This window comes from Nerophis ophidion, linkage group LG11, assembly GCF_033978795.1.
Source record: "Nerophis ophidion isolate RoL-2023_Sa linkage group LG11, RoL_Noph_v1.0, whole genome shotgun sequence".
Classification (NCBI taxonomy): Eukaryota; Metazoa; Chordata; class Actinopteri; order Syngnathiformes; family Syngnathidae; genus Nerophis; species Nerophis ophidion.
The window spans coordinates 63,635,024-63,653,248 of record NC_084621.1 but is presented as its reverse complement, the minus strand read 5'-3'; the positions used below and the strand labels follow the sequence as shown (position 1 = coordinate 63,653,248).

Below are 18,225 nucleotides of genomic sequence, written 5' to 3'. Positions count from 1 at the left end.
CGCACCTTCTCTCGTACGGCTACGTTAGCAGCTAACGTTAGCCACGGCGCTACCTCTCTGCTCTGCGAGGGCGGACACGTATGTGACGTATGACGTGACAGTTTGTGACGTATGTAAGAATGTGCGCCTGCTTGTCTGTGAGGAGGGACAGGAAAGAGTGAGAAGAGCCTGAATGCCCGCAGCTAAAAGCAAGTGCGTGATAACACATACTCGAATATTACGATATAGTCATTTTCTATATCGCACAGAGACAAACCCGCGATATATCGTATATATCGATATATCGCCCAGCCCTACTTCACAGGTGTGTTTGAAGCTCATCTAGAGAATGCCAAGAGTGTGCAAAGCAGTAATCAGAGGAAAGGGTGACTGTTTTGAAGAAACTACAATATGACATAGGCACCAGCGACCCCCCGCCACCCCAAAAGGGATAAGCGGTAGAAAATGGATGGATGGATGGATAGAATATAAAACATGTTTTCAGTTATTTCACCTTTTTTTGTCAAGTACATAACTCCACGTGTGTTCATTCATAGTTTTGATGCCTTCAGTGACAAACTACAATGTAAATACTGTAGTCATGAAAATAATGAAAAAGCATTGAATGAGAAGGATTTGTCCAAACTTTTGGCCTGTACTGTATGTCTGTCTGTATTCCGATTTGTGTGTTTAAAAAAAAAAAAAAGTTTGTCTTTGTGTTTAAATTTGTGTGAAGCAGGAACCCTGATTGTCTTTTTACATATGCGTTTTGCGACAAATCTGCCGTGCAGTAATCCGAACGTGTAAAAAGACTTGTCTGTCTGTTACTTCACCTTTCCTCGTCCTTCTACTCAATACTTGTAGACGCCTTGTACTAGGGGCGTGGGGAAAAAATCGATTCGAATTTGAATCGCAATTCTCACGTTGTGCGATTCAGAATCGATTCTCATTTTTAAAAAAAATCGTTTATTTTTTTTTTTTTTTTATCAATCCAACAAAACAATACACAGCAATACCATAACAATGCAATCCAATTCCAAAACCGAACCTGACCCAGCAACACTGAGAACTGCAATAAACAGAGCAATTGAGAGGAGACACAAACACCACACAGAACAAACCAAAAGTAGTGAAACAAAAATGAATATTATCAACAACAGTATCAATATTAGTTATAATTTCAGCATAGCAGTGATTAAAAATCCCTCATTGACATTATCATTAGACATTTATAAATATAAAAAAGAATAATACTGTCACAGTGGCAAACACTTGTATCGCATCTCATAAGCTTGACAACACACTGTGTCCAATGTTTTCACAAAGATAAAATAAGTCATATTTTTGGTTCGATTAATACTTAAAACTAATTTACATGATTGCAATCAGTTGATAAAACATTGTCCTTTACAATTATAAAAGCTTTTTACAAAATGTACTACTCTGCTTGCATGTCAGCAGACTGGGGTAGATCCTGCTGAAATCCTATGTATTGAATGAATAGAGAATCCTTTTAAATCGGGAAAAAAATTGTTTTTGAATTGAGAATCGTGTTGAATTGAAAAAAAAAAAAATCGATTTTGAATCGAATCGTGACCCCAAGAGTTGATATTAAATCGAATCGTGGGACACCCAAAGATTCGCAGCCCTACCTTGTACCCACTCATGTTAATCTTTGTTGAAGCCAACAACATTAAACTCTCTCGATCACTTGATGTAGGTAAAAGTTATTGTTTTAGCTCTGACTTAGTTGTCAGAAGTGTTTATGTCTACTTCAAAAAAGTTATCAGTAATGTTATCAGCGTGTGTGTCACTCAGAGTCTAAAGTGAACACGTTATTCAACACAAAATAACATGAGTGGGTTTAAGGCGCCAACTAGTGGTGAGTGCAGGGAAAGGAAAGACAGACAAGCGTTTTTACACGTTCAGGTGACTGCATAGACAAACACGTTGTTGTAAAAGTAACGTGTTAAAAGACAGCCAATTAGGGTTCCTGCTTCACACAAACACATAGGTTTCTTTACGCACACACAAAGTGAAATACGAACACACAAATGAAAACAAGCACACACCGAGCTCATTACACACACAAGTACAGAGTATAAATCGGATTACAGACGCACAGATTGAGATATGCATTTGGAAATAGTTTTGCTACAATAATACTTCCTTAGGAGCAGTTTATGAAAATAAAGTGCACGTGTTGTTCGGCTTAAATGTTTGTTCTTCGTATTTTGTGTTACTAATCAGTTTGGAGCCTGCATGAGTAGCTATAATTATACGCTTACATGTACGCACGTTCATGTTGTAGACATGGCGAGCAGAAAAGAGATCTACCAAGGTTGTGCACAAAGGAAGGCGTGATACAAATTAATATGCAGAATATATGCTGATATTAGAAATACCGGGATGAGGAGATACAACTATAATCATTTAGTGCTCACAAAGAAAGTACAGTTATATTTTAGTTTAAAACAATTCAAGGGTCATATCTTTGGAAAGAACATTTTAAGTTTTATTTTGTAGGATGGATTTTTGTAACAATTGATTAAAGGTAATAGTGAATTATTAGAAATGTTATCAGTGTTTTAGGGTGTTAAAAAGAACAACAATGTAGACTAAACCAAAAACGAAGGGGTTTCGGTTTGAGCCAAACATGTCATGCAACTTGGAATAACCTTACTTACCGTGTTTTTGTTCATAGGAACAAACTAGAAAATTAGGTTCGCCCATAACAATACATTTAAACATTATTAAAAAAAAGTAACATATTGCAGTATAACCCCAATTATAACCACAATTTATGCAAATTCAGTTGAATTTCTAACTCCCACTGTGTATCCCTCAGGACCAGGAATGCACTCAGGGCTAAAATAGTTTAAAATGTTAAATTAAATTTTTATTAAAAACTTTCTTTGGAAAGTCCCAGTTTGTATATTTCCAAAATTCCTTAGACTTATAATAAAAACCTTTTATGGAAATTCCATAGTTTGTTGTTCCAGCATAACTCTACCTAATGCACAACCATAGGTCCATAAAGGCATTGTTGCATTAGTAATAATTTAGGAACTTGTACAGACCTCTGACCAAAAGCTCATCAAACTAAATTAAAGCAAATACTACATTGTGAACCCTCTCCCAGTAACTCCAGTACTTTTGTCCACATAATATTTCCATAACACATTTCTACATTCTTTGCCTAGAAGCTGTTTACTCGCTGCTATTTTTAACAGGTGGCGTGACAAACACAGCTCAGTACCAGAATCGTCTGATGGTGTACGAGCCCGAGCAGGTAAATATCTGACATAAACAGTGTACTCTACCTACAATGTTTATGCTATTTCTAACTTCATTTGAATCAATGGTACAGGTTTTCCACCAATCACCAAAAATAGCATGTAAGCCAACATCCATCCATTTTGTATATTAATTATCCTCATTAGGGGTTCTAGTAAGCTGGAGCCTATCCCAGCTGACTTTGAGCAAGATGCGGAGGACCCTAGACTTGTTGCCACGGTTTTAGCTCACCGTTTTTTGGAAAGTTTGAATATTTTTTTCCTGTTGTTTATATACGTACTTTATAACAGTGACGTCATAAATGTTAATATATAATTAATATAGCCGTGAAAGTTCAATAGTAAGGTTGCTTGAAACAAATTAAGGATGTCAACTACCTAAACCCTCCTGTCAAAAGTACAAAATGTTTTTTCCCAGTCGGATAGCAGCATTAGTTCATTTTGAAGCATTCACACACGGCACCAACATTTTGGAACAAGGATGAGGCGATAGATTTATTATATGTTTACCTTTCTTCTATCTGGCAGTGGCAGGTAACTGTTGCAGAAACTTATGTACAAGTTCACTTTCAGTACACATAAATGTGGTGCTTTCAAGGCCCCTTGATTAAAATGACAAACGAGGCGTAACTAGTTTTAAAGATGGGGAAGCTTAACTCCCAGAAGATGCTCGAACAGTATAATCATATAAATTATGATTTATGTATAATTGGTATTGTCCACTGATGAAATTGCTATGAATATCAGCTAATCTTTACTTTACACCCTGAAAATAAGGAAAACTTTGCATATTTAAAATCATATTTATGCTTATGACAGGTAGTACGATTACAAAAAATCTTATTCTGGATAGGGTGCAACTACCCATTATTTTGATGGTGGATTAGTCAACGATTATCTTAACGATTAATCGACTAATCAGAAAATAAAGCCTACACATATTTAATGGCTCTATTTGTTTTATCTTCTTCTAAATGCAGCTTAAGTTATTTTAAGCATGTGCACTAACAACAAAGATGACCAATTCATTCATAAATATTTATTTATGTTGTAACTGGGCTGCTCATTCAGGTGTTACAAAAATAACTAGTACAAACCCTGTTTCCATATGAGTTGGGAAATTGTGTTAGATGTAAATATAAACAGAATACAATGATTTGCAAATCATGTTCAACCCATATTCAGTTGAATATGCTGAAGACTACATATTTGAAATCCTGGTGACTGAACTGCCAGTTTTTTTACCGTAAAATTTACTGTAGTTGTTTTCACAGTGTATTACTGTGAATGGAAAAACGGTATTAAAGTTTTTTGTGTGTGCAAATAATCATTAATTTAAGAATTTGATGCCAGCAACACATGACAAATAAGTTGGGAAAGGTGGCAATAAATACTGATAAAGCTGAGGAATGCTCATCAAACACTTATTTGGAACATCCCACAGGTGTGCAGGCTAATTGGGTACAGGTGGTTGCCATGATTGGGTATAAAAACAATTTCCCAAAAAATGCTCAGTCTTTCACATGAAAGGATGGGGCGAGGTACACCCCTTTGTCCACAACTGTGTGAGCAAATAGTCAAACAGTTTAAGAACAACGTTTCTCAAAGTACAATTGCAAGAAATTTAGGGATTTCAACATCTATGGTCCATAATATCATCAAAAGGTTCAGAGAATCTGGAGAAATCACTCCACGTAAGCGGCATGGCCGGAAACCAACATTGAATGACCGTGACCTTCGATCCCTCAGACGGCACTGTATAAAAAACCAACATCAATCTCTAAAGGATATCACCACATGGGCTCAGGAACACTTTAGAAAACCACCGTCACTAAATACAGTTGGTCGCTACATCTGTAAGTGCAAGTTAAAGCTCTACTATGCAAAGCGAAAGCCATTTATCAACAACACCCAGAAACGCCGCCGGCTTTTCTGGGCCTGAGATCATCTAAGATGGACTGATGCAAAGTGGAAAAGTCTTCTGTGGTCTGACGAGTCCACATTTCAAATTGTTTTTAGAAATATTCGATATCGTGTCATCCGGACCAAAGGGGAAGCGAACCATCCAGACTGTTATCGACGCAAAGTTCAAAAGCCAGCATCTGGGATGGTATGGGGGTGCATTAGTGCCCAAGGCATGGGTAACTTACACATCTGTGAAGGCACCGTTAATGTTGAAAGGTACACACAGCTTTTGGAACAACATATGCTGCCATTGAATTGCCGTCTTTTTCATGGATTCCCCCGCTTATTTCAGCAAGACAATGCCAAGCCACATTCAGCACGTGTTACAACAGCGTGGCTTCATAAAAAAAGAGTGCGGGTACTTTCCTGGCCCACCTGCAGTCCAGACCTGTCTTCCATCGAAAATGTGTGGCGTATTAGGAAGCGTAAAATACGACAGCGAAGACCCCGGACTGTTGAACGACTGAAGCTCTACACAAAACAAGAATGGGAAAGAATTCCACTTTCAAAGCTTCAATAATTAGTTTCCTCAGTTCCCAAACGTTTATTGAGTGTTGTTAAAAGACAAGTTGATGTAACACACTGGTGAACATGCCTTTTCCCAACTACTTTGGCACATGTTGCAGCCATGAAATTCTATGTTAATTATTATTTGCAAAAAAAAAAAAAGAGTTTATGAGTTTCAACATCAAATATCTTGTCTTTGTAGTGCATTCAAATGAATATGGGTTGAAATGGATTTGCAAATCATTGTATTCCGTTTATATTTACATCTAACACAATTTCCCAACTCATATAGAAACGGGGCTTGTACAATGTTGTCATTGCTGCCATTTAAAAAACTGTTAAAATGGCAGCAATGAAAACAAACAACAAAACACAAAATATATATATTCCATCGTTTTGTGATGTTTAAAAAAAGCTGTACATTGACTATTGATTAACTCTTGGGGCATTTTCAGCACTCTACTAGACTCAATGTGTAGAATTATATTTTTGATTAAATCTTAAAATGTTAGCTATCTAATATATTGTATCTTTGATCTGGTGATACCTCCTCATTGGTGCCTGTCAGTCAGTTTGTTAAAGTGCCTTTTTTTTTGGCATTGCAAATTGATGCTGAGTTAAATCGTACTTGAATTGATGTAGACAAAGTTTAGCTGGCTGACGTTGGCTAAAACGATAAGTTATTTTTCACACAACTTCATCTCACTCTTATTAGCTAACTTGGTGTACCCTGTTAAACAGACCTGAGCAAATTAAGGCCCGTTTAGCTTTTCAATCTGGCCCGCTGGACATTCCCATAATATTTTTTAGATATTTCCGATCGAAACTGTAGCTGCCATTATGCAGTGATGTTTTGAAATGACCGTAAGTCTCGAACTATGAAAAGTATTTAAATGGTTTGAATCCGCGCTTTTGCATGATATACTAGTTAGTATGGTCATCTTAAATCACAGCAGCTCAGACGAGGCACCAAGCAGTGTGGGTGAAGAGCGTTTCAAATGAGTGTTTCCAAAGCGGCCAGCCTGAAATGCGCGTGTCAGGGACAGACGCAGAAGGAGATATTTACAACAAAGTTCTAAAGCTTAGCGATGTATCAGATTGTAGGTGGGTTTTTTTTACCCTTTGCGTTTATATTTTGCTGTGTTGGTTGCATTTTTGTTGCATTTCGCCTGATTTTAAAATATGTCGATCGAGAAGGTATGTGACGTCCATATGTTGTCAATATTCAGTGTTTTATCGTTCATAGTTGATATTGTAAATCCCACATTCTGGGTGTCTCACTCAGTAAAAAATTTTTACAATGCCATTCCGTTTTTTAAAGCGGTCTGTCATAACATTTTTAGCATTCAATCAGACATTATTGTGAGGTTTTGTATTAGTGTTCCAAAAAATACATACAGTCCTGGTCAAAAGTTTACATACACTTGTAAAGAATATACAGTAATACAGTCTTGAGTTTCCAATAATTTCAACAACTCTTATTTTTTTGTGATGGAGTGATTGTTGGTCACAAAAACATTCATGAAGTTTTTTTTTTTTTATGAATTTATTATGGGTCTACTGAAAATCGGCTGGGTCTAAAGTATACGTACAGCAATGTTAATATTTGCTTACATGTCTCTTTGCAAGTTTCACTGCAATAAGGCACTTTTGGTAGCCATTACAAGCTTCTGGTTGGATTTTTAACTACTCCTCTTGACAAAATTGGTGCAGTTCAGCTAAAAATTGTTGGTTTTCTGACATGGACTTGTTTCTTCAGCTTTGTCCACACGTTTACGTCAGGACATTAGGAGGGCCATTCTAAAACCTTAATTTTAGCCTAATTTAGTTATTCCTTTACCACTTTTGACGTGTGTTTGGGGTCATTGTCCTGTTGGAACACCCAACTGCCCCCAAGACCCAACCTCCGGGCTGATGATTTTAGGTTATCCTGAAGAATTTGGAGGTAATCCTTTTTCATTGTCCTATTTACTCTCTGTAAAGCACCAGTTACATTGACAGCAAAACAGGACCTGAGCATAATTCTACCACTACCATGCTTGACGGTAGGTGTGGTGTTCCTGGGATTTACTCCTCCAAACATATTGCTGGGTAGTGTGGCCAAACATCTACATTTTTGTTTTATCTGACCACAGAACTATCCTCCAGAAGGTTTTATCTTAGTCCATGTGATGTCAACACGTATGGGCTCCAAACACTCTATCACAAAAACATAAGAGTTGTAGAAATTATTGGAAACTCAAGACAGCCATGACAATATATCCTTTACAAGTGTATGTAAACTTTTGACCATGACTGTATACCGGCTCCCAGACACATTTTCTTCTCTAAATTTGTCCCTCCGAGCCAAAATAATTGCCCATGCCTGCTGTAAAAGCACTACAGAAAAACACTTTATACATAAAATATTTCGCTCGTGGTGAAATCTAATACTGAATTCAAGCATGCGATATTCACACATATCCAATTACAGCGTAATGAAGTGAGCTGCGTGTGTGTTTGTGTATGCATATGAGCCAGCTGTTAACGGGCGCACTGTCTAAGCCAGGCTGCAGAGAAGGTGGAGGTATGTGGCATGTATTTGCACGTCTGCTGCGTGCATCCATATGTGTCTGTGCTGGTACACGTTGGCCCTGCAATTGAGGGAAGGGATGCACGAGAGAGACCGAGGCTCATTTGTATTCACCAGGAATTTACATTCACCTGCCAGAGCAACAGCAACCCCCCACCCACTCTACCCTCAACAGATGGCCACCCGTCAGCTCCCGGCAGACACACACGCACTCTCTCATTCTGTTCCTCAATCAAGCCCTGCCTCACACACACACACATTCTTTCACACAAAATAAGCTTTAACACACTTAGTGAAATGAGCAGGGAGTGAGTGTGTGTGCGTGTGTGTGTGTGTGTGTTTTTGTAAAATGGAGTGTTTGAAACATATGATCAGAAACAGGGAGGGAAGTCATTAGTACAAAGTGGAGCCCCACTGTCACGGTATTTATCCACTATATATCAGTTACTCACTGCATAGCTTAAAGGGGAACATTATCACAATTTCTGAAGGGTTGAAACCAATAAAAATCAGTTCCCAGTGGCTTATTTTATTTTTCAGAGTTTTTTTCAAAATTTTACCCATCACGCAATATCCCGAAAAACGGCTTCAAAGTGCCTGATTTTAACCATCGTTATATCCACCCGTCCATTTTCCTGTGACGTCACTGCGTGAAGCCACCACAAACAAACATGGCGGATAGAACAGAACGGTATAGCGACATTAGCTCGGATTCAGACTCGGATTTCAGCGGCTTAAGCGATTCAACAGATTGAAGAAGAAACTGAAGCTATTGAGCCATATCGCTTTGAACCGTATGCAAGCGAAACCGACGAAAACGACACGACGGCCAGCGACATGGGAGAAAGCGGGGACGAATTCGGCGATCGCCTTCCAACCAACGATTGGTATGTGTTTGTTTGGCATTAAATGTGGGTGGAGGGAAAGGCTGGATGCAAATATAGCTACAAATGAGGCATAATGATGCAATATGTACATACAGCTAGCCTAAATAGCATGTTAGCATCGATTAGCTTGCAGTCATGCCGTGACCAAATATGTCTGATTAGCACACTCAGCATTAGTCAATAACATTAACAAAACTCACCTTTGTGATTTCGTTGACTTTATTGTTGGAAATGCATCTGCTTTGAGCGTCGCAGGATATCCACACATTCTTGCCATCATCTCTGTGCCATGTCGGTCGTAGCATCGCTATCGTCGGTACAGTGTCGGAACAAACGAAGGACTTTCGCATCTTTTGACCACTGTTGCAACTTGAATCCGTCTCTGTTCGTGTTGTTACACCCTCCGACAACACACCGACGAGGCATGATGTCTCCAAGGTACCGGAAAACAGTCGAAAAAACGGAAAATAACAGAGCTGATTTGACTTGGTGTGTGTAATGTGTTTGACAAAATAGCGGGTCGCTTCACGGGTGAAAGGTCATTGCTCCGACAGGCGAACAATTGAAAGGCGTTTAAATCGCCAAATTCACCCTTTTAGAGTTCGGAAGTCGGTCAAAAAAACCATATGGTCTTTTTTCTGCAACATCAAGGTATATATTGACGCTTACATAGGTCTGGTGATAATGTTCCCCTTTAAATAATAATTTTCCTATTCAACTGCCTCTCTCTTCGTACTTTATCTTGCATCCTTAACTAATGGTTCACTCCCTCCTTTCCAGGACCAGTGGTTAGCCCGCAGTCCCATGTTGCAGCGGCGGGTCTACCATGTCATGGCTGCGGTGAGAAGGAAGCTCTACGTCCTCGGTGGGAACGACCTGGACTACAATAACGACCGGATCTTGGTGCGACACATCGACTCCTACAACCTGGATGTGGACCAGTGGACACGGTGCTCCTTCAGCCTCCTCACAGGTGAGTGAAGTGAAGTGAATTATATTTATATAGCGCTTTTTCTCGAGTGACTCAAAGCGCTTTACAAAGTGAAACCCAATATCTAATTTTTTACATATAAACCAGTGTGGGTGGCACTGGGAGCAGATGGGTAAAGGGTCTTGCCCAAGGACACAACGGCAGTGACTAGGTTGGCAGAAGCGGGAATCGAACCTGCAACCCTCAAGTTGCTGGCACGGCCGCTCTACCAACCGAGCTATACCGCCCCACTGTGAGGACAGTGGAGGATGCTCACAAGTGAACTTGTACCCTCCTTCTTCCAAACTATTGGGGCAGGGAAGCCGGTTCCTTTATTGCTGCTGTTGACTGACATTTTTTTTTTTTAAAGGCATTGTGTCCAAACTTTGGAGTGGGGTTCACTTGGACTCATGTTTTACAAAACCCAAAACCAGTGAAGTTGGCACGTTGTGTAATTCCTAAACAAACCCAAAATACAATGATTTGCTCATCATTTTCAACGTATATTCAATTGAATAGACTGCAAAGACAAGATATTTAATGTTCGAACTGAGAAACAATTTTTTTTTGTGCAAATAATCACTAACTTACAATTCAATGGCAGCAAAATAAGTTGACAAAGGGGCATTTTTACCACTGTGTTACATGGCCTTTCCATTTAACAACATTCAGTAAACGTTTGGGAACTGAGGAGACCAATTTTTGAAGCTTTTCAGGTAGAATTCTTTCCCATTCTTGCTTGATGTACAGCTTAAGTTTTTGAACAGTCCGGGGTCTCCATTGTGGTATCATAATGTGCCACACATTTTCAATGGGAGACAGGTCTGGACTACAGGCAGGCCAGTCTAGAACCTGCACTCTTTTACTGTTAGGCCACACTGTTGTACCATGTGGCTTGGCATTGTCTTGCTGAAATAAGCAGTGGTGTCCATGATGGCAACATATGTTGCTCCAAAACCTGTATAGACCCTTCAGTATTGATGGTGTCTTCACAGATGTGTAAGTTACAAAAGCCTTGGACACTAATACACCCCAATACCATCACAGATGCTGGCTTTTGAACTTTGCACCTATAACAATCCGGATGGTTCTTTTCCTCTTTGGTCCTGAGGACACGACGTCCAAAGTTTCCAAAAACAATTTGAAATGAGGACTCATCAGACCACAGATCACTTTTCCACTTTGCATCAGTCCATCTTAGATGAGCTCGGGCCCAGCCGACTGAGTTTCTGGGTGTTGTGGATAAATGGCTTTCGCTTTGCATAGTAGAGTTTTAACTTGCACTTACAGATGTAGTGACAAACTGTAGTTACTGAAAGTGGTTTTCTGATGTGTAATGATATCCTTTACACACTGATGTCGCTTTTTGATGCAGTACTGCCTGAGGGATCGAAATGAAATCCCTAAATTCCTTGCAATAGCTCTTTGAGAAATTACGTTCTTAAACTTACTAATTTGTTCACAAAGTGGTGACCCTCGCCCCATCCTTGTTTGTGAATGACTGAGCATTTCATGGAAGCTGCTTTTATACCCAATCATGGCATCCACCCGTTCCCAATTAGCCTGTTCACCTGTGGGATGTTCCAAATAAGTGTTTGATGACCATTCCTCAACTTTCTCAGTCTTTTTCACCACCTGTGCCAGATTTTTTTAAACATGTTGCAGGCATCAAATTACAAATGAGCTAATATTTGCAAAATATAAAGTATTCCAGTACGAACGTTAAATATCTTGTCTTTGCAGTCCATGGAATTGAAAATAGGTTGAAAAGGATTTCCAAATCATTGTATTCTGTTTTTATTAATGATTTACACAAAGTTCTAACTTCACTGGTTTTGGGGTTTGCACATTAAATATGAAAAACCAATCCAATGTAGCTGTCAGAAAAAATAAACATCTTAGCTTTGTGGTATATGTGACAAAGCAAATGTCGAATTATATATTCCATTATTGAAGAGTTTATTGTGTTTTTACAATATGCCAAAAAACTTTTTGGACACATTTGTTCCTCCAGCAAGCCCCTCTTTATGTTATCTAGTAGCAATGTTTCACATAGTCATTTATCTTTTGTGATCTGCCATAGATATGTTTTCTCTTAAAACGGGATGGGAGCTTGTCGATATAATCCAAAAGGTAGATTGTATTGTAACTGTTCTTTTAACACATCTGGTCTACCAAAGAATAAGACGTTGCAGGAGGAATCTGTGTTGCCAACTTAGCGAGTGTGCCACTATAATTAGTGAGTATTTACCCGAGCTGTAAATCTTTAGAAATTTGATTCGATTCAATTCGATTCGATCCTTGGGGGTAACAATTACATTTAGAATAGATGCTCAATACAAAATCAATACTTTTTAAATATTATTGGGTGCCAGTTCTATGAATAACTACATTCTTCCATGAAATAGATAAACAGCTCTGGTAAAATTCTACCCAAACATTTACTAAAGTGGCTGGACGGGACAGATTTTTTGGCGTGGCGCAGAACAATTAAATAAATGAATATATTTTAGATTATAGTCGAGGTTACTGTGGTTTATCCGTTATACAGTGCTCAATACTGGGGTAGAGCGGAATATATGTTAGGTCAGGAAAAAACACAGAGGCTATTTCATCGCGACAAGCCCGTTTCTCAGGTTTCTGTGCTCTTCAGGGGAGTTTAAACTGAAAAAGGAAAAGTAAACTTAGTTTAAACTCCCCTGAAGAGCGGGGAAACCTGTGAAAAATGCTTGTAGGGATGAAATAGCCTCTTGTGTTTTTTCCTGACCTAACATACATTTTAATTTTATTTTTAACTAAGAATCGTTACACAGGAGAAAAGCATTTCATTTAAAAATCTATTTTTTTTGGCACCCCTAGTTTTTATGCTCCTTTATATCAAAGGTCTCCAACAGGGGGTTGTGGATTTAAAAAATATATTTTCTATTTCGCCCATGTAGTTTTTCCACAAATTTAAACATCTTTAAATACACATGAACAATGATCCAACACACTGTAGTTTAGTTTAGAAATGGCAATGGCATGGCCACCCTACCCAAGGTCCTTTGCAGGTTTAAAATTAAAATATTAACAATTATATTATCATATCCAGGTTAGCATTTAGGATAGCTGGTGATTAGCACTTTAGTTCCCAGCGAGTGATTAGCGCGCTAGTTGCAAGCTCGCGATTAATGGCCAGTTGCCAGGTAACAATTAGCACACCAATTGCCAGATAGCAATTAGCACACTAATAATTGCCAACTAGCGATTATCGCATCAATTGTCATCTAGTGATTAGCATGTCAGTTACCAGCTAACGATAAGCACATTAGTTGCCAGCTAGCAATTAGCACACTAGTTGGCAGTTAGCAATTAGCACACTAGTTACCAGCAAGCAATTATGTGGTGCTATAATATATTATTTGAATATCACGCTTTTGACCTTCCTTTTTGTCAACAACACCTGTGGTTGAACTGTGCGATCCTCCTCAGTCCATATAAAAACATTTCATCATCTCTCCCAAGTTAATTGGGTATATATGCACACACGACTCCCACCCTCGAATCAACGCCTTCACCACCGCTTAATTCCTCTGGGGCTGTGGATGGCTGAGCAGCGCTATATAGCGGCAGTGGGTCTCCTCAAACCCACCCCTCCCTCTGTTGCAAGTTGGTGTGATATACGTACCATGTTTAATGTGTGCCATCCTATGTGAGGTTTTTTTCCTTGGACTCAGTCTGGACCCCTCCTGAGGGTCTAGCCTTAGACTGATATTTGTTTTACTCCCCACCCTCTCTCAATGTCACCCTTTTGTCACCTTTTTAAGGAGCGCCGTAAGTGGCTGATCCATTGGCGGTTTCGTCCTGTAACGTATGTCTGTTCTTAGCGGGACTGTGCCGAAAATGAAATTTCGTTATACTTGTGCAATGACAATAAAGATCTATCCTATCCTATTCTATACCACAATAACAAGTTGTAATTTGTTATTCTCATAGCCAGACCAGTGTGTTTATTTCCGTACCGGAGGGTTTCGGCTGCAACTGTTGGGGGTCTTTGGTCTGGAAAACATTGAAGAACCATGCTACAAAATGTTAAAAAATAAATAAGTGACCAGCAACAAATCTAGTGATGACTTTTTCTACTTGTATTACCACAAAGAAAAGTAAAAACAAAATAGTTTTTTTTTTTAACCTTTTTTTGGCGAGACACCTTTTGTCTCTGACAGCAGCCACACAAATGGCTTGAACATGCGTTATGGTCAAATATGCTAATTAGACGATGGGATCATCAAAGTCAGCTGGGATAGGCTCTAGCCCACCTGTGACCCTGAGGATAGGCGGTATAGAAAACAGGATTGTGGCAAGATATCATTGTAAACAAAATGAAAAAGAATAACTTTGTACTTTGAGTTTTATGCAGATGACAACAGGACTGTTATTCTTAGAGAGCATGTTTGTTGATGCAGTGTCTTAGGCGTGAAACTATACTAGCAAGCTTTTATTTACTTTTATAAAAGCTCCTAACACAAAAAAAAGTTTAGTTTTTTGCTCCTTTGTGACTTCTCTTGTACGAGACAACTCTTGGATGTTCTTTATATCACGTCTGCAAAAGTTCAAGACTTGGCTCTCCAAAGACTTTCCACCCACCTGCTCTCTGTCTCCGTGTGTTTGTCTCTCGCTGAGTCTCCTGTGGGAGTTGAGACTGTCAGCGTGTCCTCCACTCGGCTCCATGACGCATTGTGTTCGGCTCTCCTCCTCAGGTCAGAACGAGTCTGGAGTAGCAGTCCATGATGACAGGATCTACGTGGTTGGAGGATACTCTATTTGGACCAATGAGCCTTTAGCGTGCATTCAGGTGAGAGATGAATCAAACATGTTCAACTTCCTCAGAAACTTGTTATTATAGAGCAGTTGTTCTCAACCTTTTTTCAGTGATGTACCCCTTGTGCACATTTTTTAAATTCAAGTACCCCCTAATCAGAGCAAAGCATTGAAAAAAAGAGATAAAGAAGTATAACAGTGGTCTTTCTTGAAATATTTGGAAAAAAATATATAAAAATAACTAAAAACTTGTTGAAAAATAAACAAGTGATTCAATTATAAATAAAGATTTCTACACATAGAAGTACGTAATCATCAACTTAAAGTGCCCTCTTTGGGGATTGTAATAAGAGATCAATTTGGATTCATGAACTTAATTCTAAACATTTCTTCACAAAAAAAAAAAAAAAATCTTTAACATCAATATTTATGGAACATGTCCACAAAAAAATCTAGCTGTCAACACTGAATATTGCATTGTTGCATTTCTTTTCACAGTTTATGAACTTACATTCATATTTTGTTGAAGTATTATTCAATAAATATATTTATAAAGGATTTTTTAATTGTTGCTATTTTTAGAATATTTTTAAAAATCTCACGTACCCCTTGGCATACCTTCAAGTACCCCCAGGGGTACGCGTATCCCCATTTGAGAACCACTGTTATAGAAGTTACATATTTCACTTTAGCCTTTCTTTTTGGCGTCCGAGAACTGGTAGATTTTGGGTCCCTACTGTGACTTGTAGAATGCATTCAGGGACGTCACTTTCAAAACTAGTCGAGTCTTTTAACTGGGTTTTTGACGACTCGAACCGATTTGCAGTTGCAAGCTGTTTTAAAATGCAAATTTCCTACGCTGCCCTCATGTCCACACCACCAAACTCACACTGACTACAAAAAAGTCAAAAGAAATTGTAGCCAGCCACGTTTCAACGTTCATTGTTTTGCTGAGTAACCAAGTTTATGTAGTACAATCTACGTTCACGTTTAGTATATTGTGCTACTTTATATTTTAGTTTTATTTATAAAAAGAGTATTCTGGATGTACTTGGGAACCCACTTTACCTACACACCCGTGACACTGCTGACCCTACCACCTTCAAGACTAGCTTGCTTTCTGCAGCCATGTTTAAACTACATTTTTTTTGTCACTGTATTCTGGTTTGATTTTTTTTTTACTGATATGTACTCTATATATATATATATATATATATATATATATATATATATATATATAACAACGAGCCAGTCTTTTGAACGGCTCTTTGAAAAGATCAAGTTCAAGATCCAGCTTCCTTCAGAGCCATAAATCGCATCTCTATCTACAATCTAATTGTGCTAGCTGTAGTCTTTAACAATTAATTATTTATTTCTACCCTAAATATTTTCCCGTAAATGTATTTTTCATTTAAAAACAATTTATTCTGTCTAGTACTGCCGGAGCAGCACAGGAATGCAAAGACATTAGTTGAAAATAGGCTCTTTGTCGCAAATATGCAAGAATCCTCTGGAAATCAAGATTAATATCACATTCAACTGTTACTCTAGCAATTTTATTTCATCATAACATTTATTTTTTTGCAGGTGCTGGATCTAAGCCGGGAGGGCAAAGAAGAAGTTTTCTATGGGCCAACGTTACCATTTGCCTCAAACGGGATTGCAACATGTTTCCTGCCGGCTCCATATTTCACATGTCCCAACCTTCAGACTCTCCAAGTACCTCATCACAGGATTGGTGCCGTTTAACCACTGACGGTCACCACAATGCAAACATTAAAAGGGGATGGAGGAATATTCCACGTGGACACTCAACGTTTGCAAATTTGACGTTTTAACTTTAACTTGATGACAGTATTAACACTCCTATTGAAACCTTCTGTTTTCCCATATTATGGTGAATAATAACATTATGAAGGCAAGAAAAAAAAATAATTCCAAAGACACAAAACAGTAAAGACAGTCGTCCTTCGCCACATCGCACTTCAATTGTGGGTTCACTGTATTGTTGATTTTTGGAAAAAAATATATACTACTTATTTTTTGGCCTATATGTGTTGAATTACATTTTATTTATGTCATATGTTTTACATTGCAGTAATTGTCTTGTTTCCTATTCTAATGTTGTAGTGATCGATAAAAGATAGTGACTTGTAGCAGCAATGATGTTTGGAAGATTCTCCAGGCTACCTTTGAGTACTGTAATCTACAGTAGGCCTCTACAAGACAAAAAAAATGTATGTGGATTATACAGTAAAAAAATTGCAGTTCAGCCAAATGTAGTGGTTTTACGCCAAAATGACTCTAAAAGGAAAACAACTATATGACTTCTATTTTTACAGTCAAATTAATTGCACGTTTTACTGTAAAATGTATTGATTTTGCCGTGCATTACTGTAAATGTAAAAAAAAATAGCATTTATTTTACAGTAAAATTCTGGCAACTAAACTGTTTTTTCACCGTAAAATCTACAGTCATTTTTACAGTGCATTCATTTAATTCAGTGTTTCTTAAATTGTTAGGCCACCAAAAAAACATCTTCTTCTCAGCTGTGGTACATAAAGGCTTTACTTGTACTCAGCTGTAATACACTTTTACACCACTTACGGCAGTAATGACAATATCCAACAAACAAAAGAAGTCTGGAGCTTAAGTCATAGAGAGGTTTCTTAAGCGTATAAACTATGACTAAAGTGGTGAAGTTGCATATTCATTTGCACTTAAATTTTATTTACAGTTTAGTAAAGAAAAATACAGTATATTATTATTTATTATTACTTTAGTTGCGAATTATTTAGTTTACCACTGCATAATTTTTGTAGTGGTAAAATATTTTTTCATTAGTTTTTATGAATCCCTTCTTTTACATTATATTTGATTAGTATTTATTGTTGTTACAGCCTGACATAAGACTTGATAATAATATTTGTGAGTAACACATGGTTTCATTTTATTTGACAAGGTTTAACCTGTTTAACCCTAAGTAGGTCCGATGTAATATGATTAAAATCTTAAGTAAGTTTACTAATTCAGTATTAATATTTTAGTGGGCCGGGCAACTCTGCAGTGGAAAAGTTAAGCCCCGAGTTGCCAGTTTAACGTAAAAATCTACTATTGTTTTTACTATGCAATACTGGAAATGAAAAAAAATGGTACCACTCTTATTTTACAGTGACAGTTTGGTGACAAAGCTGTTTTTTTCTTACTGTAAAATCTATTGTTTATACAGTGCATTACTATAAATGGAA

The 18,225-nt window shown here is 37.9% G+C and overlaps 1 protein-coding gene across 6 annotated transcripts in view; it reads left to right on the top strand.

Annotated features, from left to right (window-relative positions):
• The window catches only part of klhl32 (kelch-like family member 32), a 116,692-nt gene extending 98,718 nt beyond the window's left edge, over nt 1–17,974 (top strand). For all 6 annotated transcript variants that reach the window (XM_061916446.1, XM_061916445.1, XM_061916447.1 and 3 more), the window contains 4 exons: nt 3,213–3,271; nt 9,987–10,179; nt 14,916–15,010; nt 16,564–17,974. In XM_061916446.1, the coding sequence (XP_061772430.1) occupies nt 3,213–3,271; nt 9,987–10,179; nt 14,916–15,010; nt 16,564–16,725 (509 nt within the window). In that variant the 3' untranslated portion in view covers nt 16,726–17,974. The remainder of the gene's footprint in view (nt 1–3,212; nt 3,272–9,986; nt 10,180–14,915; nt 15,011–16,563) is intronic.
• The last annotated feature ends 251 nt before the right edge of the window (nt 17,975–18,225 follow it).